Consider the following 24659-nt stretch of genomic DNA (forward strand, 5'->3'; position numbering starts at 1 on the left):
GCATAATTTTCACATAATTTTAAAAGATGTTTGCACTCACATGCCAAACTTGGCCCTAATCTTTTTCCAACACATCCACACATATTTTGGCTCAACTAAGTACACATATTTTGGCACAACTAACTATAAGACAGTGTTATCCAACAATTCCAACAACAATCACCAAAAAAAAAAAAAATTATAATTATAATGGGGCAGTTTGGTACTTATCATAAGGTAGGTTACCCTTTAATCCAAAGACAGAGTTTGGCCTTTAGGCCCATATATTCGATAGCCTTACCTATCTATCCTTCTTTGCGTGTCAAATTCGGTCTTTCATTTCTCTCTCCCTCTGCAGTACAATTCTCGAACACAGAAAAAGAAAAAAGAAAACTAGGGTTAGGGTTTGGGTTTAACTCAGTCGAGCTAAATGGAAGAAATCACGGACGGAGTGAACGCCATGAACCTGGTCGGAGATTCCCACAAGAAGAACCGAATCCAAGTCTCCAACACGAAGAAACCCTTGTTCTTCTACGTCAATCTCGCCAAGGTTCTCTCTCTCAAACTACATCTATTCTTTTCGATCTGTGCTTTGGGTATTTTATGCTGGTGCCAAAATTAGTATTTTTTTTTTTTTTTTAATTTTTAGGGATTAATTGTAATGTTGGTTATGATTTGCCTTTTTTGTAATTGGTCTTCAATTGCGTTTACAGAGGTATATGCAACAGCATAACGAGGTTGAGCTCTCTGCTCTTGGAATGGGTAATGTTCCATTCACCTATCATATCCCAGCTTTTGTGTTAATCAAATCCAATGGCAGTTCTGTGTAATTGTATGTATGTATTCTTATAAATTGCACAGTGTTGTATATGAGTTGGTAAATGTGGAAACTATTAACTACTAGCTGTTTGTTTATTTGGGTTTGATTAAGATACAGTTTTCATTTCTTTTACCTAATCTAATTATAGATTACCATGGGGAGGTGTGTAGGGCTGGGATTTAGTTGTCTAAATATGATGTGAATTCTAGTTCTGATTTGTCTGTAGTTGTGGGGTTGGTGTCTCGGTAGTTTTGATTGCAAAGCGAAGTGGTATTGTAATTTGTTTACCATGAATTAGAAAATTTTCTAGCCAAGAGCCTTGAAGCTCAACTAGTTGGCACTTTCTTCTTTCCGACAGAGAGTACATCCAGGGTTCAAATCCCCCCAACCCCAACTATCGAATTATCAAAAATTAGAAAATTTTCTCAGATTCAGTGGAGGTGTTCCTAACTTCTAAGCATTCTATTTGTGTTATCAGAAGGCCAGATTATTCCTGCTTTGTTCTTGTAATCTTTTCTTGCTGCTTCTGATTTCTTTAAAATAGCCATATATGCGTTCATGTACATTTGATATGCCTTTTGTATATGTAAGTATCATTGGGGTCTGGTTCTTTAGGTGAGGCTCTTTTCTTTACAGAGTGGTTCCCTTTATGGCTTAGGAATTCATGGTCAGCGTACTTGATGTGTTATACTCCATGTCTATTGATAAACAGTAAATAGACCTGATGTGGCTATGCTTGACTCAGATTAACTGTTATTGTTAGGTTGTGTCTTAGTATTGTTGCATCCTCACATTTAACTGACTAGTCTTAGTATCTGTCCTGATTGCAGCTATTGCCACAGTCGTTACAATAGCAGAAATTTTGAAAAACAATGGATTGGCTGTTGAGAAGAGTAAGATTTTGTCTTCATGTGTATTTGTAATGTTTTGAGCTTACAATTAACTTTGATTCTCATTGAAAATAATATTCACTTTCGGCAGAGATCATGACCTCAACTGTTGATATCAAGGATGACTCAAGGGGGCGACCCATCCAAAAAGCAAAGGTAAAGTTAATGCTATGTGTCACGATTCCCATTGGTATGGCATACTTTGCCCAACATGCATGGAAAGTGGGTCTTTGCAGAATGAGGTCCTTATGAATTTGTCTTAGCCACAATGAATCATCTTGCTTATTTCTAGTTATTCTATGATACTTCTGCTATGTCTGTTATATTCAAATGGTGATGTAGGTATGGGCATCAAAATTTGGTGAAAGTGAAACATGCACATGCGTGCATGCACACACACACAACATGCAATGTATTCTTTGTATTGATATGTAGTTATGATGAATTTCCCACCAAATATACTGAATTCTTTTTTCAATCTCCCGTTGAGAGGTTGATAGCTGATGGGTAACGGTTTATTGTGCTCTCAGATTGAAATATTGCTGGGGAAGACTGAAAACTTTGATGAATTGATGGCGGCTGCTGCAGAGGAAAGGGAAGCTGCAGAGGCCGAAGAGCAAGGTTGAAGGGGTTTGTTTTGTAGTGTCTGGTTTGGCTTGTTCTTGTTGTTCTAATACTGGTGAATGCACTTTATTGTCAATTTTATTTTAGGAGATTTGTAGGTATCTAAAACATTGTGATCCTGAGGAGTTTGTTAACCTTCCGTGAAAATTTTGTCTAGTGTAGAAACCAAAACTGTCTGTTATTCAAAAGTTGATTCTCTTATCTAAATTTTGGCTTCTGTTTTGCCAAGCATATCTAATTTGACACTTTTGTTTAGAATATGCATCATAGTTGAAAGATTATTGTAGAATTGTACTTTCCATATATTTGGATATTTGATTTGGGGTCAGTTCTTTGCATCTACATTCCCAGCATGGTAATTTCAAGTTACGTATATGTACACTTTTATTTTGGGGGGGAGTTTCCTGAACGCCTTTTGATAAGTAAAAATGCTTAATTAAAATAAAATGAAAATAGGGTACACAGTAAGTGTATTAACAAGCCTGCAGAGGGTGAAAAACTATGATGCATGGAAAGTACAACTATTTAGTAAATCAAACAAAGAGCAAGAGGGTTTGATATATTTTTTACTGTTTCTGTTACATATGTGTGTGTGTGTGTGTGTGTGTGTGTGTGTGTGAGAGAGAGAGAGAGAGAGAGAGAGAGAGATTTGATGTCCAAGAAATGTTGAAGTTTTCGGGGAAAAAAAAAATACAATGCGTCTGGTTTGATCAAAATTTATATCGTGCTTCATGTTTCGACATCCATGGGGACTGGAATCAAATGTCTCGTCTAATTAAAAATTACTGTATTGCAACGTAATCTTTTTATGAGGTTGCTTTGCTGTCTTAATCAACAAATTTACAAATTATGCAATAAAATATCCCTAAAATTATTTAGCAAAATGCTTATGGTTTTAAAAATCGATTTTTACAAAATCAAGTTTTATGTAAAACTCAATATTCTCAAAATTGAGTTTTATGTATATTTTTAAGTGGAACTTGACATTAGTAATATTGAGTTTCACTTAAATTTTCAAAAAAATTTAAGTGGCAAAATATGCATAAAACTCGACATTGTTAATGTCGAATTCTATCTGTAACTCGATTTCGAGTTTCAAAAACAGGAATATTTTGCTAAATAATTTCAAAATATTGGTATTTTGTTGCATTATTTGTAAATTAGATATGATTCTTAATTGACTCATTGGAATTAGATATGATTCTGCATTCATCCCTTAAGATAAAGGGTACCATCAAAACGAGATGGGCATCCCTTTGAAATCATTCTGTATAAATTTGTGGTTTCAATTCTAGTCCATCTCAATGTGGTGAAAAAACAGTCTAACTACTCACTTGTGAGATGTGGGATTTTTTTGCAATTTAACACCAAAATGTTGACAATTTCGTTAGTTAGCATCGTTTCAAAATTATTTAGGAAACTAACATCTCGAATCTCAAAAACTTGAGTTTTATGTGCTGTTAGTGCTAAGGTGGAAAATTATCCACGTGGAACTCCCCAAAGAAATAATGCAACATCAACAAAAACAACAAAGCAATAAACCTGAGAGATCAGACAAAAACAATGAAGCAACAAACCAGAGAGATCAAACAAAAACAACGAAGCAAGAGATCAAAAATAGAAACCATGAAGAGGGCAACCTTAGACCTCCCTAACCCAAACCCCTCAGCTCGGACTAGACCTAGGCAGCAAAGGCTCCAAGTGATGACAGCGAAAGCTCCAGTGAAGGTTTTCCTCTGATTCCTTCATTTTCTTCTACTCTACCAGTACATGGAACTTGAACCTCTAAGACTTAAGTTGTTACAGTGAACTCACGTCTAAAAGGCTCGAGATGTTAGTTTGCTAATAAGTTTTGAAAAGATGAGAACTAACGAATATGTTTGAAACTTAGTGTTATATGGCAAATTTGACCATGCGATGTGGGTGAATGGCATTTCCAAGAAATGACTACTTGTGTGGAGATAATGAGAAAACGTGTGGAAATGTGGCCTTTGCTCATATACTAGTAAACTCTTATTTTAGGCTTATAAAACAAAACAATATAGATTGGCACATCCTACGGTCATATAATAATAATAATAATAATAATATCAGCTAGTCTGAGTGTAAAAATGAGTAAAGCTAGATTCACATTAAAAATTCACAACAATTTCACCCCTTGCATATTAGAAGTCACAACAATTTCACCCCCAAATTTGCATTCCACCTTACAAATGGGCCATTAAAAAAATTAATTCCAGATTGTACTGGGTCCAAATGTGAGTGAGGTGATAGGCAAATCACGTGGTGCAATAAAATTGTTGTGAGTTTTTGTTGCAACCAAAATTTTATTGTGTAAGAATAAGATGGTTGCAAATTAGGTAAAATAAGTTTTTCAATTAAATTCAAACACTTGACTGCATTGATTAATAAGATAAGAATAACGTTAACTTTTCTAAGAATAATTAAATTCAAAACAACCAAGTATTTGAATTCAATTGAGAACCCAATTCTCTCTCCAAAAAAAATTAAGAATCCAATTTACTGCACCCAAGGTAAAGTATTTAAGTTTTACCTTGTAAACTTATATTTTATTGTGTGGCACATTTTTTATATTTTAGCAACCAAAAAAAAAGAGTAGTCAATTAGTTCTGGTTCAAATGGCAACATGTCATTCAGAAGTAAGTTGGAGGGTGACATTACAAATTCAAAATCGACTGATTGCGTAAGCTACTAATTGGCAATAACCATATGTATATACAAAAGTTTTTTGAGCTTGTCTCAAGAAAACGGATTCTAAAAAATTTAATCAGAAATTTGAAGTCTATTAAATGGCAATAACGACCCCTTGGATGCTTGAATGGACCACAGTTTGAAAAAGCCACTTACATGCCTTTCAGCTCTTCACTGCATGAAAAGCCAGTCTCGTATTGGATTTGTTAAAATAACAAAATTCATAAGATTAAGACAATGGAATTTATAATTCATCCAAGTTGTATCGTTTGGGGTCCTCCTCTGAGTTTCATTTTTCCACCTTGACTTCCTGATCAAAATACCAAATCTAAAAAAAATGTCAACCACGGGCGTGTGGCCACACTTTCCACTTTCTGTAGCCTAGTCAGGGACTCAGGGTGATTGGAAATAGCAACCGTTGCTTGGATTTAAAAATTGTGTAAATTGGTCTTACATTGAAGTAAATAGGCTAAACATCTGATCTGAAACAAATTGGCAATTCTAAAAACACTTATAATGTAAAAATATTCACTCAATCTATCTTAAATGGAGATTCTTGAGCTACATCCTTGTAATAAAAAGAAATGCAAAATGGATGTAATATGTGACCTGTGAACCAATTTCGCCGACAATAAACCTTAGTTTTCCCTATCTAGAAACTGTTAGAACTCAAACCATCTATTGTTTATTCAAAAAGGTAAAAATAAAGTCTGCCTCTTCTAAGGTTAATCATCTTCTTCTTTCTCAAACAGTATCCTCTTGCATGCCTCAAAGCACATGAAAGATATCCCAGCAGCGGGGACCAATTTCACACAACTTGGTCCCAACCCTCTATACAGACCTGGAAGCCCTTCATTTTCAAATATGCTCACGAGAGCATGAAGCATGCTTTGATACTGTCTCCCATTGATAGCTCCAGCAGCCTGCATATGCTTGCGAGCCACCTCAAGTGGGAAAGTTGCAGTACTGGAGATTGCACCAGCTGCTGATCCAATTAAAAGAGTCATAATACTCCCAATTTCTTCCTTCTTGAAAGCTTTCTTGTAAGCTTTCCGTAATGTATCATAAGCATAATAATTGGTTGCAGCATATGGGATGACGCCAATTACACTTGGGGTGAGGCCTCTATACAATTCTGCAGGCCCCTCCTCTTGCACAATTTTTATAAGTGCATCCAACATATTCTTGTACACTCCTCTCTACAATTAGACACACAAAGCACTATTAGGATATGATTTGAATTTTAAAATGAATTCATATTGAAGAGGAAGACATTGTAGTAGATTCCTTAATTCTTTTTAAGGCTTGAGTTACCTGGACAGTTAATCGGGTTTTGAGTAGCTCAAGTGGGTATGTAGCCAAGGTAGAGCTAACTCCAGCAACAGCACCTGCAATTAATGAGGCAGGAATAGGGATTTGGGGCTGCATCCCAGGTTCTGGAGTCAAGTGCTTCTTAACTGTTTCAAAAGTGAATAACTGCAGAATTGTTCCAATCAGAAATATATCAGTGTTAACATACATGGTGAATTTAACATATCATGATAAAATATTCAAAGTTCTAGTACTATATTGCGATTTCAGAATGAGAGCCTCAATCCTGCTGGACCAAGGTAGATTTTATAAATTAATATAAATAAACAATAACATGTTCAAATAGAAGTTGTGAGATATGTAATTGCTGGTATATGGCAAAAACAATCCTTTGGCACCATAGGCGTGTCACTTAACATATTTCTGTAAGATTATCTCTACGAGGAGACTTAATGTGAATCACATATAGATTACTCTAATTAGTTATTTATTTTTTACATATTTGGATTTATTTTATTATTTAAGAGTAAGTGTGATAGTAAAGGCTCATCTTTTTAGGAGTCCATTTGTGAATAGGTATGTGAAGAACAGTTTCCTGTGTTTCATTCATCAAAGGGTTTTCTAAATGTATAGACTATGGCTAGAAGCTCTTTCTCATTATTTGGGTTTGTTCTACCAATTACTTGAACAACGATAGTAGAAGGTCTATTTAAATTTCTTCGCTGTTTTAATTTCTCAATGTTTTCCCCAGCTAAAACATGACCACATAGAGGGTCTATTGGCAACTTCCTAGGTACTTACCTAGGGATTGAAGGGGAAGGGAGGGGTTTGGGTAGTGATAGGAAATCCTAACCATGCTAAAAATAAATAAATAATAATAATAATAATAATAATAAATTTAATATTAATGAAAGCTGTGTTGATGTCATAAAAGCTTTCAGAATCTTTCCACAACACAATCAGAGTTGTTAGATTGCTGAATGTGCTTCAATCAAATATAAACAAAAGGCTAGAAAATAAGAGAAATAAAAATACTATCAGGACTTGAACCTTGTTTTCAAATTGAATATGATCATAAGACCACAATAAATTTGTACAAAATCTGAATTATTTGATGCAGAGCAGAGATTTCATCATCCAGTTGATTTTTCAAGGGAGAATAGAAATGAATGAACGAAAGGAGTATAAAGGCATATATGGGATATTTTACTCTTTTTCTTTTCGGGGAGAAGGGTAGGGGGAACTAAACAGTTATATAGACTGATTCAGAAAATGTAAGCAGGGTTTGAAGAATTATCCTGAACTAATGAAAAAAAAACTGGTATGAAAAAAGCCAACCAGATATGTTGGAATTGATCCTTGCTAGATAGGATTTTAATGCAATAATGTCACAAATCAGATATAAAAAAATAAAAATAAAAAGACAATGCGTGGCAAAGAATACGGGAATAGGAACGCAGGAAGATGATGATAAACGAATGACTGCCCTGGTCATATTAATAAGATAAATGGTCCCAAAGGCAAGCATGGTAGAGCATCAACCAGTGCCATAGCAGGACATTGGTACTTTGAGGTTAAATAGCACTGCAAACCCAAAGAAGGCTATCACCTTGATTCCAAAAAGGTTACTCTTATCAAAGAAGAGGGTTGAGATATTATTGGACCACAAACAATAAATTACCAATCTAAACCCAAGACAAAATGAAACAAGCAACTGAATCTAACAAGAGTTTCAAGCTGAAAATTTACCTACACAAAGTGTCCAGGACAGCCAACACATTACACTCAAAATTCAAGTCAATATTTTATAATAAATCATACAAATATCAATACAAACAGGTAATGGTTAAAAAAAAATTAGCAACCAAAACAACTACCAGAATATAACATCAAAAAATATCACCCTGTGCATTGACATCCAAATATATAATACAACTTTAAAAATTATGAACAGCACGACTCACCTCAATAGCCTTGCTTGGAGCAACCCGGATCACATTAACAAAATTGCCCCTAAACAAGCCCTTCCATCCATCAATTTCCATAATATTTTGAAATACCTCAGTTGTCGAGTGTCCCAAGCTCCCAATCATCAAATGAGTCCTTATTGTCTCCAGTGGTGCAACCACAGTCCTTGATACCGCACCCGCGACTGCCCCACTGATCAACCTCCTCAGTGATGCATTACCAACCTTAATTTTCAGTTTAGGACCACCCTTTTTTATCTTCTTCACCAGCAATTCCACTCCAACATCCACTGCCTCAAAAGTCATATCCGAAATCTCATTAAACCTAAGCCCGGGTCCGACCATTGGCACAAACATCATGTGTGAAGTGCTATAGAGAGACTTAACCCCATTATCTTTAGTATTCGTAGGATTTGGTGGAATCCCAACCCCCATCCCTGCTTGACCAACACTTGCAAATAAGCCACCAGAACGAAAACTACCCTCTTGAGGACTCCATTGAATATTAATTCCAGAACTCAAAACCACAACATCTTTATTACCCTTTATAACACTTGGCAGTTCTCTTCTACCCATGAATACCAAACAGAGTTACTCTCCTCAGGTTTTTTCAAAATACCCAGAAACGCTTTTGCTTATAAAATTACAAAAGTCGGAATTTTGAGAAGGAAAAGAACGATTCTAAGCAAATGGGTATTCAAAAATCTCAACTTTATAAAGTGGGCATTAAAATAAATGACCAAGAAACGAATATTTGTGAGAATATGAACAAACAAAAAAATAAAAAAATGGTAGCTGTAGAGAGGAAAGAGAAAAAACGTATTGGAATATTCGATGAATAGAGATTACCAGATGGTTTTGGTGAAGAAAAAGCCAGAGGGGTATGTGTGTGTTTCTTTACACACTCTCTGTCTCTGCCTCTGTAAAACAAAGTAGAGAAGAGAGGGTGGCGAGATCTTCAATACTATTGGCTTATTGTATGATGCGTTGCTATTTAAAAGCTGTCCTTTGTGAGCAGGAGAAGTCAAGTGTTACCGTGATATACCGACTTTGGAGGCGGAATTACTACTTGGATTGCTTTTAGATTTTGACCTAAAGTAACGTAAAAGGGATTTTTTTTTTTTTTTTTTTTTTTTTTTTTTTTTTTTTTTTTAGAAAGTATCTAATTTTTTTTTTAGTATTTGACTCTTTTTTTTTTCTTTTTTTTTTTAATGTATGTAATCCTTTTATCTCTCGAACACCTAGTAGTAACTGTTGTAAGAACTAAGTAGTAACATCAATTTTATATAAACTCAACACTAACATTATTTTTATTATGTATAAATTATAACATGTTAATCATTCTTTAAAAAAAATGTATAGCTCAATTTAATGTTTTTATTCCCAAAAAAAAAAAAAAACTCATTGTTTTTGTAATATGAAATATCATTCTTCATCCATTATGAATTAAGACGCATATTTAAAATACTGACTACTTTTAATTATTATGTTTCTTATTATCAGACCAAGATACCAACCGACTTTTGGTGTAGGCAAGAATTAAACCTCAATATCTTATTTAACTATAAGAGACTTTACCAATGGAGCTAACATGAACCATAATTTATCACTTAAAAATAGTATTTTTGTAATTCTTTCAATACTTTTACTTGGGGCATATCGCTAAAATTGCTTTATTATGCATCAATCACCACAAATTTATTGTGTTTGTAATTATTTTGATACTTTTTTTTTTTGTGGTCCTTAAATTTGGTTTACAGAAAAAATAGTAATATCATTACTTTTCTTCAATTATGAACATAATTATAATATTATCAATGACCTTTAGGTCAAAGAGTATTTTATGATGTTTACAACGGAGACATTTAGAATTTAAATCTCTCTTAGTCTCTCTCCACTTTAAGATGTATCCATCAAAAATAAAAATATTATTGCACTATTCTATTCAACTTTTCTTTTCCTTGTAAGTAAAGTAAAAAAAGATAAAGTCTTCAAATCAAACCATGGAAACCAAGCTTTGCTCAATGAGGGAGCTCAAATTAAGTTTAAAAGACTAACAATATATTTCACCCTTCTCAGGTTTTGCAATTCAAAATTTGAAAAAAAAGTTGAGATTTACATCTGTAGGGGCACAATTCTAGTGGCCCAATCCTTGCTGGTCAAGTCTTGGTCCAAAAAGTTCCACACAATGAATTTTTTGTAGAGTATGGGCTAAAGAACTTGGTTTCAGTTAGCTTAAGCGGTTTGTTGCATGGGTTAAGAAAATACAGAAAGAAGAACGAAGAAGATGGACGTGAAGAGAGATCCCTCTTAAGTGATCAGGCTCGAAACTTCATTCCTAAGCATATATTAATACAGTAAAATTTCTCTTTTGTGTTCCTCCTCTCCTCTTTTTTCCGTCCCCCTCTCTTGGGGGACTTTTACATATTATATAGACCCTCTCCTATCATCTGGGCTTTACACTTGTTGATCATCCAAACCCCTACTTGAGCACCTATCCCATCAGATACCCTTGTCAATTCTTTGTGAGTTGCAGTGGCCAAGGTAACACTGTTCAAGAGTCTTCTCTTCATTAATGCAGCCAAGAGAGTAGTTGTGATGCACTTAATGTGGTGGTGGCAGTCTTTGCTGAGATATTTTGGGTTTCCTTCCTTTTTACGTATTTGGGGGATGGACTACAGTGGCTTGGACGCACCTTTGATCTGGATTTTGCACTGTCCGAGGAGGAATTACTCCTCGGACATGTTCTCTTTGCCCCAGTGGGCCTAAATAAGGATTGCCTGGGCCACGATGTCTCCTCGGAAGAACTAGTCCTCGGGCGGGCCTAGGGCCCAACCAACTTATTATTTTGGGCTGGTCCCCACAACATCTATTTTTGTAATTTGAAATTATCGATAAGTATTCTTGTTTTGAAATTTAAATATTTTAAAATTTTAGAAAAAAAAAAATCCCCACCCCCCCCCCCAAAAAACACTAATTTTTTTTTCTTTTCTTTGCAAAAAGGAGGGGAAAAAAAAATTAAAGTATCATGTTTGACTTGCCTATTATCAAAGATCCAAAAAAAAAAAAAAAAAAACTTTGATGATACTCAAGCTAGAGAAATTTTAATGCAACATATGCACCTATAGTTAGGGGTGTTCACCAAACCGCACAAATCACAAAAACTGCACCAAAATCATCTACAAAATGGTATAACTGCACAACACTGCAAGTAATAGTGCACTGCACCTCATGGTGCAGTGTGGTTTACGATTTTATAATAAGAAAACCGCACAAACCACACCGCACCCTCTCTATATATTAATATATTTATTTATTTTTAATATTAAATATATTATTAATAGTTTAATAACCCTAGTTTTCAAAAAAAAAAAAAAAAATTGATAACCCTAGAAAGTGTTGACTAGGAAAGCCAGCCCAAAATAAAGAAAAATTAGATCAATAGTTTAAAACTTGGCCCGAAACAAATGGAAAAATTAGTTTTGGACTGGGTAGGAAAAGCCCAAGATTTGAAAAATATATCGACTTCAAGTCATTCAAACCGCATCTTATATACCGCACCGCACATCTGACCGCAAAAATGAGGTGTAATGCGGTTATGGCTTTGGCTAAATTCTAAACCACACCATACTGCACATATGACCGCAAAAATAAGGTATAGTACAGTTATGATTTTGGCCAAACCGTACCGCAAAGTAAAGTGCTAAAAATGGCCCAAAACCGCACCACACCGCAAACACCCCTACCTAGTACCTACAGTAAATGAATTTTAATCATTAATTTGCATTTCTTGTTAAGGAAAATTATAGAAACTAAAATTTTAACAATAAGAGAAATGTTTAGAATATTATTAAATTTTATTACAAAGAAGTACAAAATTGACTAATTATCGTCAGTGATGCATGAATTTACTCATTCCCATCCATTCAAACTTACTCATTCCCATCCATGAATTTAGTGTTGAGTGAGTTATCACACAAAATATCTCAAATAATTGGATAGATTTATAGCATATGATATTATGAACAAACACAGTCTGCTAGATATTAATATATTATAAGTTAAAAAACACATTCAATGTCTATGTTTTGCCTAGCATTCTTGGTATATATTTATCCAAGTGTTTTTCGTGTTCGTAAATCGTCAGTGAAAGTCTCAACAAGGCTGCTAGTGAGTGTACTTGTAGGCACTTTTGGCCACAAGGTTCAGATAAATTTGATATTTTTGTCCGACTAACCCCGAAAGGTTACGTGGAATTCATTCCACAAAATTGGACCACTAAAATTGTTTTGTGCCACACGTAGAATGGGATAGAGTTCCGTACGTAGAATGGGATAGAGTTCCGTTGGGAGAACTCTAATGCCACCACATGTGAAATATGTGACCCCCTGCTTACATGGGAAAGTGATGCATGACCGACTGCTTTGAAGAATTATTTTTTTTGAGCAAATTACAACTTACCCATTGTGGTTTGGCAAAAATTTAAATTGTCTATATATGGTTTGAAATCCCCTAATGCAAGTGTTCCTCTGAATTCTTTTTTATCTTATTTGATATTGTATTTTTGAAGAAGAGAAACATAAAAATTAAGCAAAATTACATATTTAACCCTCTTTTTAACAAAAATAAATTACATGACTCTAACTAAGTTAACCTCAGGTAGGTAAAATGTCAAATTTCAAATCACAAGTAGACAACTTAAATTTTGACCAAATCACAAGTGAGTAAGTTGTAATTTACACTTATTTTTATTTAGATTTTGGAGCTACAAAATGTTACAGCTTCTAGTATAATGTTAAAAATGCCTACTATTAAGACAGTATGACTTGTTAATGAGAAAATACCTTGAATAAATATACAAGAGCCATGGTATATGAAAGCTGAAGCATCACTGGAATATGGAGATTTCCTTTTTCAGATATCAATGATGGCTGTGACTAGCAAATACTGTTACATTGATTATTTGGTGTGACATGAATTCAGCTGGACTCGATGTTTTTCTTCACCAATCACCATGATACCTTCTGAAAGTTTTGTTCAGAGTCCCACAGGAATAGCTCCCATAATAAAGAGCGAGCAGCACTCAACAGTATGCTTCTCTTTCTTCGGTATCATGGCCTCTAAAGAGTAGAGCTGGATACTAGATGTTTACCCACTGGGACTGAATTTTAGAGTGAATCATACGTAATTTTAACTCAAAAATTCAAAATCATATCAACAAAGACTGCATGTGTATGCGAAAGAGAGAGACATCATGACTCAACCAATAGAGCAAATTATGCAACTTTCTGCCTGAAAATAGAATAATCTTATACAAAACAGTTGTTCCCAATAAACAAACTTGTAGTATCTGATCCAAAACTCTACAAGCTTCTTGGAATTGTTACAATCAACTAATTTCATTTTGCCTTTTCTTTATTGGAAGATCCCTTCTTTGAGAACTTCTTCTGAGGTTTGGTCTTTGGTTTCAACTTGCTTGAGGTTGATGACGACTTCCCTTTCTGATTCTTTCGTTTCTCTTTCTTCACATTGTACATCGAAATAGCCTAAATTCCAAGCAATACATGTTTTAAGTGATCAGCAAAATTTTATTATACTAACAAAGCTGAAGATTAACCAGTAAAGAAACTCTAACTGAATGGCCTAGTTTACCTTATCAACATTGAGTATCTCATGGGAATTCTTAGAAATTAAACTATTCAGAATTCTCTCAGTCTGACTTCTCTCTTGTGAGCCTATCCCCGTTCCTTCTGCGACTGGTAAGAACTGAAAGGATATAAAGAATAAATGTTCTGTAGCACTTTATTGCTAAGCACAACTTTTATCAGAGAAGCATCTACATAAATAAGAGTATAAACCTTGCGAAATTTTTTTGGTTGTTGTGCAGGCTTCTCTCCTTGCAACTTCTTGTCAAATTTCCCACCACTGGCTGTTGCAGTTACTGCTATTCCAGCTACTTTCCCTAGATCATGTTTACTGGCTTTCTTAGGTGCAGCCTGAGTGCCTGTTATAGGCAAAGCCGTAGCAGCTAGTTGAACATGACTGCAGGTCCAGTGTTGCAATATAAGACAAATATAATACATGATGCCACTGAAATATTCCTAAAGCAAATATATACATATATTTCTTTGTATGCACATGTGTTTGTGTAATATACTGAAAATCTAACAATAAAGCACAAGCTCTCATCACTGCAACAAAGTGAGCATGGACTTCTTGTACATGTATATAAAATAAGAAAAGAATGCTCTTCCAAAGACTGGGGATAGCACCCCAAAAATATTCAAATTAACCTTCAAAAGACGAAAGCACAGCATACAGGCCTATTTAACTCATATTCAAACCAACTAGTAACCCCTAAAGCATTGTCAAGCTGATGGTATTTTCCAGGAAAGAGAAGAAAGGCCAGGATTAAACTGAAAAATAACTTGGGAGTACCACCAATTAAGGTCAAGATAGATGTTCAATTGCAATTGCTAGGCCATCAGCAAGGAGAAGACGCAAGGTATTTAAATTGATACTCAACAAGGCACTGCCAGTAGTCGTTAAAATAGTTGGAGAAAAGGCTTTATGGAGTTCAGATGTGGTGATGAAGGCAATTTGAAATTTTACAATTTATTAATAAAAATCAAAAACAATTGAACCATATCTTAAATTTGTACTAACTATCTGAGAAATTCATATTATGTAGAAGAAACCATAACTAAGATGCCAATCAAATACATTTTATCAACAAGGGCAACTAGTCTATAAGCCCTATCAACCTTGACAATTGCATAATCAAAAGTTCAGTCTTAAATCTTATAAGTGAAACCTTGATTAGCATCTAACGGGACTCCAGTAGAGGGAAACATAAGCTAGAAGGGATCAATTAAAGACAATCTACATGATATAGATGTCATTACTTTTCGGAATTGATGAGAGTGACAGTTTCAAAGAATATAATCCGGTGCCATGAATTAATAAATTTGATATTTATGTGACAATTGGACCAATTAAGAAAACTTCCATGCTTTCAGAACTATAGAAAGGTGATAAGAGGATATACCTTGGCAAATTACCAACTTTTGCTGCTTGTTTCAAGTTCTGCATCCGATTTTTCTCTTGCTTTTCAACTCGATTCTTCTTATCTGATAGTCTTTTAGCAAAAGGATCAAACCCTGGCTCTGCATAAAGGTGATGAGCATAACTCATAATGTCATTCAATATAGAACATAAGGACATAATATGATATTTTGAAGCTTATAAATTAGCGGGTAGAAGTATTTACTTATATTTGAGATCACTCAATTACCCATGATTTTTCAAAATAGTATAGCTGTTTTTCACTTTAGATTAAAAAAATAGTACAATAGAAGGTGATAATTGCAGCAATTGATTATTTATAAACAATCTAAGGGCTTGTTGAATTACTTACCGTCAGTCATCTTGGCCTCAATGATAGGTATATTTTCCTCATCATTTGCACGATCATATCCATAACGACGCTTCCAAGTACCACTTTGTTCATCAAGAACTAACTTGTCCCTTTTACGGTTCTTTATACCTGCAAGATATCTCAAATTATAATATAACCAAGAACATCTAACCTCAGCCATGAAAACCAGATCTAACAAATAGAGATTAGAGGCTGAAAGGGAAAAAAATTAAAAGGTCTTGAATAAACAAATATGTGATTATCCATAGAGAGAGACTGCATATGATTATAAAGACACTAACCTCTTGCTTTGGCAAACTCTTCCCATTTTGTAGGAGCTTTAGGCTTTGGCAGCTGAAAACAAAACATATTTGAGATAATAAATTGAGTGATTATTCAATATAAACATAATAGCAACTGCAATAGCTTCACACAATATAGTTCTAAAATATGATAAGATGAACAACAGATTCCTACTAGGACTATGTGTATTGCTCCTATTGTAATTCTACTATCATGTGTAACATAACACAGATTTCCTTTCTGCTCCATTCATGATAAACTGGCTTATCATACAATTTAGTTCTAACAACACAATAGTACTATGTGTATTGCTCATATTCAGATTCAATGTAACCAAATATGCACGGAATAGTAATAGCTACATGGTAAAGAAGTAGCACATATCTGGAAAGCTAATAGACAGAAATATAAATAGAAGGAAGAACTTACAGGCTTCTCCCTTGGCAATCTTGTTGTTGGTGGAGGCAACTTGATCAGGGGACCATCTACCGATTCAGTTGAAGGTAAATTGAACAAATTATTTGCAATAATTTGAACTAATTCGGTGCCCTTCTCTAGACATTCCTTCACTAACTCCTCCCTATAATTTTGACAAAATCAAGTCAAAAACACATACTCTATGCTCTCCTCAAGCTAAATATATTACCTCTCCCACGGAATGAGGATCTGAAAAATAAAAAAACCTTTCGAAGAACTCACAAAAATATTCAACAAAAAACAAAAGTCCCTCAAATGATTGCCAAGAAATCTTCATATTTTACTTATCTCAATGAATACTGTACTCCAAAAGCTTGAGCACATATTTGCATTTTTTTTTTTCAATCAAAATTTAAAAATCTCCCGGAAATTGTTTCAGTCAAAACAAACAGAACCCACTTATTATAAACATCAAATTCAAGCATCAAACCCATAAACAATACAAAACAATCGCTCAAATACTAACCATAACAAAGAAAGAATGAGCTTTACACACTAATGGTTGTAAGAATAGCTAAAATAAAAAAGTCAGCTTTGGTAAAATAACAAAAAATTAGAAAATAAAAACAAAGACCCAGAATCAGAACCTTCACATAGATGCTTAATAACCGTATCAACTGAAATAACAACACAACCTTTATATAGCCAAATTGATATATTTATTTATAAAACAATAATAAATAAAATAATAAAATAAAACCAGACCTGGAGGAAGGCTTAGAGGGAAAGTGGTGGTGAGGATTGAAGCACATTAGATTACCGAGGTCCACCGTGAACTGCGCTTCGTTCTCCATAGCTCTCTTTTGTGTATCACACAGTGTTCAAAGATGAAAGCTTTAATATGAAAATTTTAGAAGGTTTGGGTTTGGGACAAATAATATTTTATTTATTTAATCTCAGAGATAAAAGAATTGCATTTTCTTTGTTATGGAGAAAAGGGGGCTAGGGATTTTTGCTGAGATCGAAAAATTAGGGTTTAAGGTGAAGCAAAACTTCGAAAGTAGCAGCAACAACCCTAGACTAGAATAAAGAAACGGTAAAGTGGGTCGGACTGAGCTTAATATTTCACAGATGGGTTTTAATTTTTTGGGCTGAGGCTTGAGTGTAAGGTTTTTAGAATTTAGGCTCAGCCCGGCCCTTCTGGCCTCATGGCGCTTCATTTGTAAAAATAATATAATTTAGGGACAATTATTATAATTTAGTAATTTACCTTGCTATGGTTGATATTATAATTTGGAAAAATCTAGTTTGTAGTCGTTAGCTACAACTCTTACTAAAAAAATTTACATAACTACATATAATATATTTTGAAAATCTAACAGTTGTATTACACGTTTTTTATGTTTTTGACATGCATATCAAATTTTGTGTCGATTAAATGTTATTTATTATTCGATCCATAAATTTATTTTTTATGCATAATTTTATATTATAAAAACTTGAAATTTAATTTTTTTTTAAACTAAATTTAAATATTTAATTGATGACATAGTTATTGACTTTGATCTTTTGAAAATTTTTCAAGTATATAGAATATTAAAAAAAAAAAAAATGTAATCAATAGTGTATTTACAAAATTTATATTTATAGATATTAAGTGAAGTTGTAGTCATTGGCTACAAACTCAAACTTTTTCCTTATAATTTTCACCACATAATTTGGTTAATATCCTAATTTAGTTCACAAATTTTAAATTGTTCTATTTGACTTCTTAAATTTTGGTGTTAAGGTTTTGTCTAAAATAACAATGTTTTCATTTTCTTGACAAACAATTCAGTCAAAATTTAGTTTCACAAATCTTTTTCCAATTGTTATATTTTGATTATCTATAATTTGGATGAAAATAGAATCATAAGTAGTATTTTGGACATATCTAACAATTTAATTTTAATCCAAACCTTCGTCAATCAAATTTAATAACCTAGTTTGATGTGTTTTTTAATCATAGTGAATCATACCAATACCAATCCATCATGTGTTAGAAATGTTATATCAAGTCTTTTAGTCTTAAACTTTTATATATATTCATACAAGAATGTTATTGATTAGAACTCTTAAAATACATGTTGATAATCATAGTAAAATACCAATACCAAACCCTCAAAAAGGCATTGATGTGTTTTTATTTTTTTATAATGTCTGTGGTAGCTATTTGTTTTTTGAGAGTTTGGTATTGGTATTTCACTATGATTATCAGAGCATCTCCAGCAGATTAGGTAAATTTTTATACTGTTTAGAGAATGAACAGTGGTTTTTACCTTTTAATTACCTACTTTTTCAAATACACTTTCCAACCAATTCTCTATCTCATTTAAATATTATTTCTTCATTCATAATTTATTCTTTTTTTAACAACTACACATCTTCCAAACAGATTTTATTCACTACCTTATTATTATAATAATAAAAAAAAAAATTGAAGAATGAACAGTAGCCCATCAGACTTGATGAGCTACTATTCATGAGCCAAAAAAAATTCAGGATATAAAGAGTCTGTTGGAGACATATTTTGTGGGTTTACTCTCTACAATAGAGAGGATTTTGTGTTTAGAAAGTCTATTGGAGATACTCTCAACATGTATTTTTGGATGGTTTGGTATTGGTATTTCACTATAATTATCAACGTGTATTTTAAGGGTTCTAATCACTAACACTCTTATTTGAATATAAATAAAAGGTTAAGATTAAAAATCTTGATATAACATTTCTAAACATGATGGATTGTTGCTATAATTAAACAATGATGAAGAAAAAATCACTAACTTTTCTCTTTTATACAATAGATGTAATACTTTAATTTTTTTTGCCAATATTAAATTTTTTTTTTTTTACACAGATCTAGAAGGGTGTAGAGCCATCATTTGTGCTTCACCTTTCACATCATGATTGTCAGGGAATGTAAGTTTTATTTTCTCCAAGAACTATCCTTTCTGCTTCAAGGTTTTGTTATGGAATGAAAATCCCATTTTGGATTCATGGTTTGTTAGTTCCAATTTTTTATTTTTTTTGGTTCATTTTTCTGATCATTTATCTTATTAAGACTCATAAATATTTAATTTTGAAAATAATTCGTAAAATGTTCTACGAAGCCAAACACGTGGAACATAAAAGTCATGTATGGTTTTTATTTTAATTTTTTATATTGGATATGTCATTTTTTTTTTCTTCTCTCTCTCTATTTTTTGGATAGATTTTACTTATCTAATCATTACAAGTTATGGAGTCATAAATGTTGTTGAAACCCATTCGAGGAGAATCTAGCCTTTTACTCCTATTTGGCAAAAAATTTGGCAATGTACCCCTGTTTGCAAATTATATAGGTGCGTGCCCCTATTTCGAAACTCGATTACCTTACAATTAAGTTATGCCCGATCAAACTTAAAAAAATAAAAAATAAAATAAAATTGCATAGAACTCGATTTTATGGAGATCGAGTTCCAAAACGCCACTATAAGGCTTTAAAACGCCACTATAGGGCTAAAAAAAGCCACTATAGGGCTCCCTCAACCTGCCATAAGACAATCACATTTAGAAAAAAATTTATAGGAAAACGCCGCTATAGGGCATTAAAACGTCACTATAGGGATAAAAAACGCCACTATAGGGCTCTCTCAACCTGTCATGGGACAATCATACTTAAAAAAAATTTGCAGGAAAACGCCGCTATAGGGCTTTAAAACGTCACTATAGGGCTTAAAAAGGGGTAATCACACTCATTTAAAAAAATTTGCAGAAAAACGCCACTATAGGGCTCCCTGAACCTTGTATGGGGCGATCACACTAAATTTTTTTTGCATAGAACTCGATTTCCAGGAACTCGAGTTCCATGCAATTTTTTTTTTTTTTAAGTTTGATCAGGCATAACTCGATTTTCTACAAATCGAGTATTTAATTGAAACTCGATTTTAAGGTAATCGAGTATCGAAATAGGGACACGCTCCTATATAGTTTGAAAACAGGGGCATATTGCCAAATTTTTTAAAAATTGAGAGTAAAATGCCAGAATGTCCAGATATATATATATATATATATATACATATATTTATAGATTTAGCTGGTTACTAGAAACTAGAAAGTCATGTGCTTTAGGTGTGAAGAGGTAAAGTGGTTATATTATTATAAACCAAAAATTGTGATTATTAAGAATACCTCCTAAGAAAGTGTCATGGATGTGATCCAAAATTTTGACAGCAAACAGTAATGATTTCCTGAAATCCATTTCTAAATAGGTAACTAGTGCCTAGTGGTGGTTTATTCTTATTTTTACATTCAATCTCTGCCTCATTTTATGAAAGTTGTTATGCTTATTAGTTCTTTGACAAAATGCAAAAAGGACCCTTCAAATTAGGGTAAATCATCCTTTTGTCTCAGTTTTATTAGGTGGACTGAAAGATGTCCTACTCCTATAATATTGGTCTATTTCTACACGATGTCAAAATTTTATTGTGCATGGGAAGCTTAATGAATTGATGAGCTCATGGAATGAGAGGCACAATATTATGAATTTTATCATCTAAAGCTACAAGTAAAACAAAAATTTATGAATGTCTTAACTTTTAAGTGTGTCAAAAAAGAAATGGAGACATTGATTTTCTTGTCAGTCAGTGTTTGTGCCTTTTAAATTCTTTCTAATGCTGGCCAACTTTCTTCAAAATATTGTTTCTTTACTGGAACGAAATTTCTTCACTTGCGCACTAATGTTAAAAAACTCAACAACTTTATTTTCTCCATAATATAATTATATAATAATATGTTGTGGAAAGTGTCATCCACGCCAAGTCAAAATGTGTTAGGCCTTGCCCAGGATATTTGCAAATCAAAAAAATTGTGTGATTCAATTCAACATTCATTAGATTAGATAGGAGATATTGGAATTTCTTACCGTTTACATTGGGTTTGTTTCTTGACGTTGTGAAATAAATATAGATTAGCTTTAGCTGGTCTAGAAACTAGAAAGTCATGTGCTCCACGTGTGAAGAGGTGAAGTGATTATATTATTATAAACCAAAAGTTGTGATTATTAAGAATACCTTCTAAGAAAGTGTCATGGATGTGACCCAAAATTTTGACCGCAATCAATAATGATTTCCCGAAATCCATTTCTGATTAGGTAACTAGTGCCTAGTGGTGATTTATTCTAATTTTTACATTTGATATGTGCCTCATTTTATGAAAGCTGTTATGCTTATTAGTTCTTTGACAAAATGCAAAAAGAACCTTCAAATTAGGGTAAATCTTCCTTTTGTCTCAATTTTATTAGGTGGACTGAAAGATGTCCTCCCCCTATAATATTGGTCTATTTGTACACTGTCAAAATTTTATTGTGTATGGGAAGCTTAATGAATTGACGAGCTCATGGAATGAGAGGCACAATATTATGAATTTTATCATCTAAAACTACAAGTAAAACAAAAATTTATGAATGTCAAAACTTTTAAGTGCCAAAAAAGAAATGGAGACATATTGATTTTCTTGTCAGTCAGTGTTTGTGCCTTGGAAATTCTTTCTAGTGCTGGCCAACTTTCTTCAAAATATTGTTTATTTACTCGAACTAAGGGTCTGTTTGGATAGAACTTATTTTGCTGAAACTGAAAACTGAAAATTGAAAACACTGTAGCAAAATAATTTTTAAATGTGTAAATAGTGCTGTGGGACCCATTTTTAATGAAAAAATTGATAAAAAATGAAATTTGTGGGTCCATAAACAGTGCATGGATGCACTGTTCACACAAAACTGGTCAAAAGTTGCGGCTACTGTTCATGTACAGTACATAAACAGTAACCGCATTGGGGTAAAACGTGCTCCAAAAAAAAAAAGGCAAAACGCAGCAAACAAAACGCCGTATCCAAACTCCCTCTAAATTTCTTCCCATTCAACCTAACGTTAAATACACGCAATATTTTTGTAGAAAATGCCATCCACGTCCAGTCAAAAAGAGTGGGGCCCTGGCGCAAGATTTGCTAATTTTTTAACAAAGTAAGAGACATTGTAATTTCTTAGTACCAATTTGGTATTGTTGTTTAAATAACAGTTTTCATTGTTTAAACACCATAACACATATTTTCATAATACTTTTTTCATCCATATGTATTTTCACAATACTTATATAACGTTACTAGAAATCTTGTACCAAGCGGGCTCTTAATGAGCATATACACTAGGTTAATAGAAAGTCGTTTGTGAAGAGGTGAAGCCATTATTATCCAAAATTGTGATTATTAAGAATGCCTTTTTTTTTCTTTTTTTTTTGAAAGTTTCATGAATGTGAACCAAACTTTTGACATTAAACAGTAATGATTTGCAGGAATTCGTTGCAAAATAGATAACTAGTGGTAGTTTATCCAAAATTTGATATTCTCATCACCACCTCATTTTATGAAAGTTGTTTTGCTTATTACTTCTTTTTGCATAAATTGAAGGAGTCCTTTTGCTTTTTGTCCAAAGAACTAATAAGGCTGAAGTTACCATCTTAAAAGTTAAAAAGAAAGTTGTTATGCTTATTAGGACAAATTAGGTAACAATCTAGAATCATGTGTAGAAATGTGCTGGGGTGCAAATGAGTGAATTTTTATAATATATATATATATATATATATTTATAGGCTCTATTTAGTTGAAAAGATGGAAAAGTGAGAGATTGGAGAATATTGGGAGAATAGAAAAACTTTTAATTTTTTAACATTTTCATTTAGTAGGATGGATAGATTTAAATGCTTTGTGTAGTCTTAGCTTTTTGGTCCTTATAATAATGCTCTCATAATTTGATAATGTCAAATTTAGTTACCCATTTTGCAACAAAATCTTCCAAAACATTACTGTTTAACGTCAAAAATTTGGTTCACATTCATGGAACTTTAATAAGAGGCACTCTTAATAATCACAATTTTAATTAATAATCGCTTCAACTCTTCACACGTAAACACATGACTTTCTAGTAAGAGCATTCACATTGGTAGTTGTAAAACCATTCAAAAGTTATTTTACCACCTCAAGTCATTAAAATCATGCAACATTGAAGCAGCTAAAGCAATTTCACTAAAAAATTTAAAGCCCCCTTTCCCAAAACATAGAAATTGAAGAGATAATGTTCCTATTTAAAATCTGAATTAATGGTTTTATAAATAACTTCGTTGATAAAAACTAACATTTATTACTTGAATCTAAGGAAAAAATAGACAGAAAAAACGTATTCTCTCCATTTTAAATCTCAAGAAATCAAAAATAATATCGATTAGTATTTTTTTTTTCTGCTCACCTTACTTCTCTCAAGTCTCCATCTTGATTCTATTTTTATAGCATTCTTCGTTATTTGCTAGCTACTCTTCTTTGATCTTCATTCAGGTTTGCTTCTATTTGCTCTTCCTTTCTTTTTATTCTTCTTGCTACTGAGTTTTTTATTTTATTTATTTTTATTTGTTGCTGAGTTTCACTGGTTTGGGATTCTCTCTCTCTCTCTCTCTCTCTCTCTCTTTTTTGGTTAAGGAACTGGAACTAAACACTCTTTAGTCATAGTAACCACTACAAGTCTTTTTATTAGACTTTTAAAAATTTTAATATTTTTCTCCAAAGTCCAAAGTGTACACGTTTATGGCTAGGAAGCATTCCACTTTTTTCTATGCTATGAGTTATCATGTCAATCTGCAGGAGTTATCAGAACCCATGTGAATTGCAAACTATATAGTTACACGTTTCTTACAATTAAGCAATTTTTGAAAATTAATTTTTATACATTTTTTTTGTTTTAATTCAAGCTTTAATACTGGAGTCTTTTGGATTAATATTGTAAAATTCAAAGTTTATTTGTGTTATACTAACTGTTCAAAAATAATTGGGAATCTGAGGAGAGAGACTGAATTTCGGCAATGGTATTGTCGAAATTCAGCCAAAAAGTAGGAGAGAGAATGAAGAAAGAGGAGAGAGAAAATCTTTGAATTTCGGCAATGGCATTGCCGAAATTTCACTGCCCAATTTTTCCAGTCCTGTGCGTCCGAGTGTGCCCGAGTGTGGAGTGCTCTTAAAATAAAAAAATAGCAATGACAGCAATGTCATTGCCGAAATAGGGGAATAATTTTTTTTTTAGCAATTGTGATAATGGCATTGCCGAAAATGGAAAAAAAAAAAGTGGTTTCGAAATCTCTAGAAGAGTAAAAAACAGATTT

At 33.1% G+C, this 24659-nt stretch overlaps 3 protein-coding genes across 3 annotated transcripts; 1 reads left to right on the forward strand and 2 right to left on the reverse strand.

Annotated features, from left to right (window-relative positions):
- Positions 1-266: 266 nt before the first annotated feature.
- LOC115977051 (uncharacterized protein At2g34160-like) lies at positions 267-2573 on the forward strand. Its single transcript, XM_031098686.1, has 5 exons — positions 267-529; positions 693-741; positions 1630-1692; positions 1781-1845; positions 2220-2573. Exons 1-5 carry the CDS (start codon positions 410-412, stop codon positions 2313-2315), a joined length of 393 nt encoding a protein of 130 aa, XP_030954546.1. The 5' UTR covers positions 267-409; the 3' UTR covers positions 2316-2573.
- A 2948-nt stretch (positions 2574-5521) lies between these two features.
- On the reverse strand, positions 5522-9346 carry LOC115977052 (adenine nucleotide transporter BT1, chloroplastic/mitochondrial-like). Its single transcript, XM_031098687.1, has 3 exons — positions 8301-9346; positions 6340-6501; positions 5522-6224 (listed from the first exon to the last, which is right to left on the reverse strand). The coding sequence occupies exons 1-3, from the start codon at positions 8877-8879 to the stop codon at positions 5751-5753; spliced, it is 1215 nt and encodes a 404-aa protein (XP_030954547.1). The 5' UTR covers positions 8880-9346; the 3' UTR covers positions 5522-5750.
- A 4192-nt stretch (positions 9347-13538) lies between these two features.
- Positions 13539-17533, reverse strand: LOC115977053 (ribosome biogenesis regulatory protein homolog). The gene is made up of 8 exons (XM_031098688.1): positions 17206-17533; positions 16453-16603; positions 16023-16074; positions 15721-15849; positions 15352-15469; positions 14162-14345; positions 13956-14069; positions 13539-13849 (listed from the first exon to the last, which is right to left on the reverse strand). Exons 1-8 carry the CDS (start codon positions 17292-17294, stop codon positions 13703-13705), a joined length of 984 nt encoding a protein of 327 aa, XP_030954548.1. The 5' UTR covers positions 17295-17533; the 3' UTR covers positions 13539-13702.
- Between the last annotated feature and the right edge of the window lie 7126 nt (positions 17534-24659).

This window comes from Quercus lobata, chromosome 2, assembly GCF_001633185.2.
Source record: "Quercus lobata isolate SW786 chromosome 2, ValleyOak3.0 Primary Assembly, whole genome shotgun sequence".
Classification (NCBI taxonomy): Eukaryota; Viridiplantae; Streptophyta; class Magnoliopsida; order Fagales; family Fagaceae; genus Quercus; species Quercus lobata.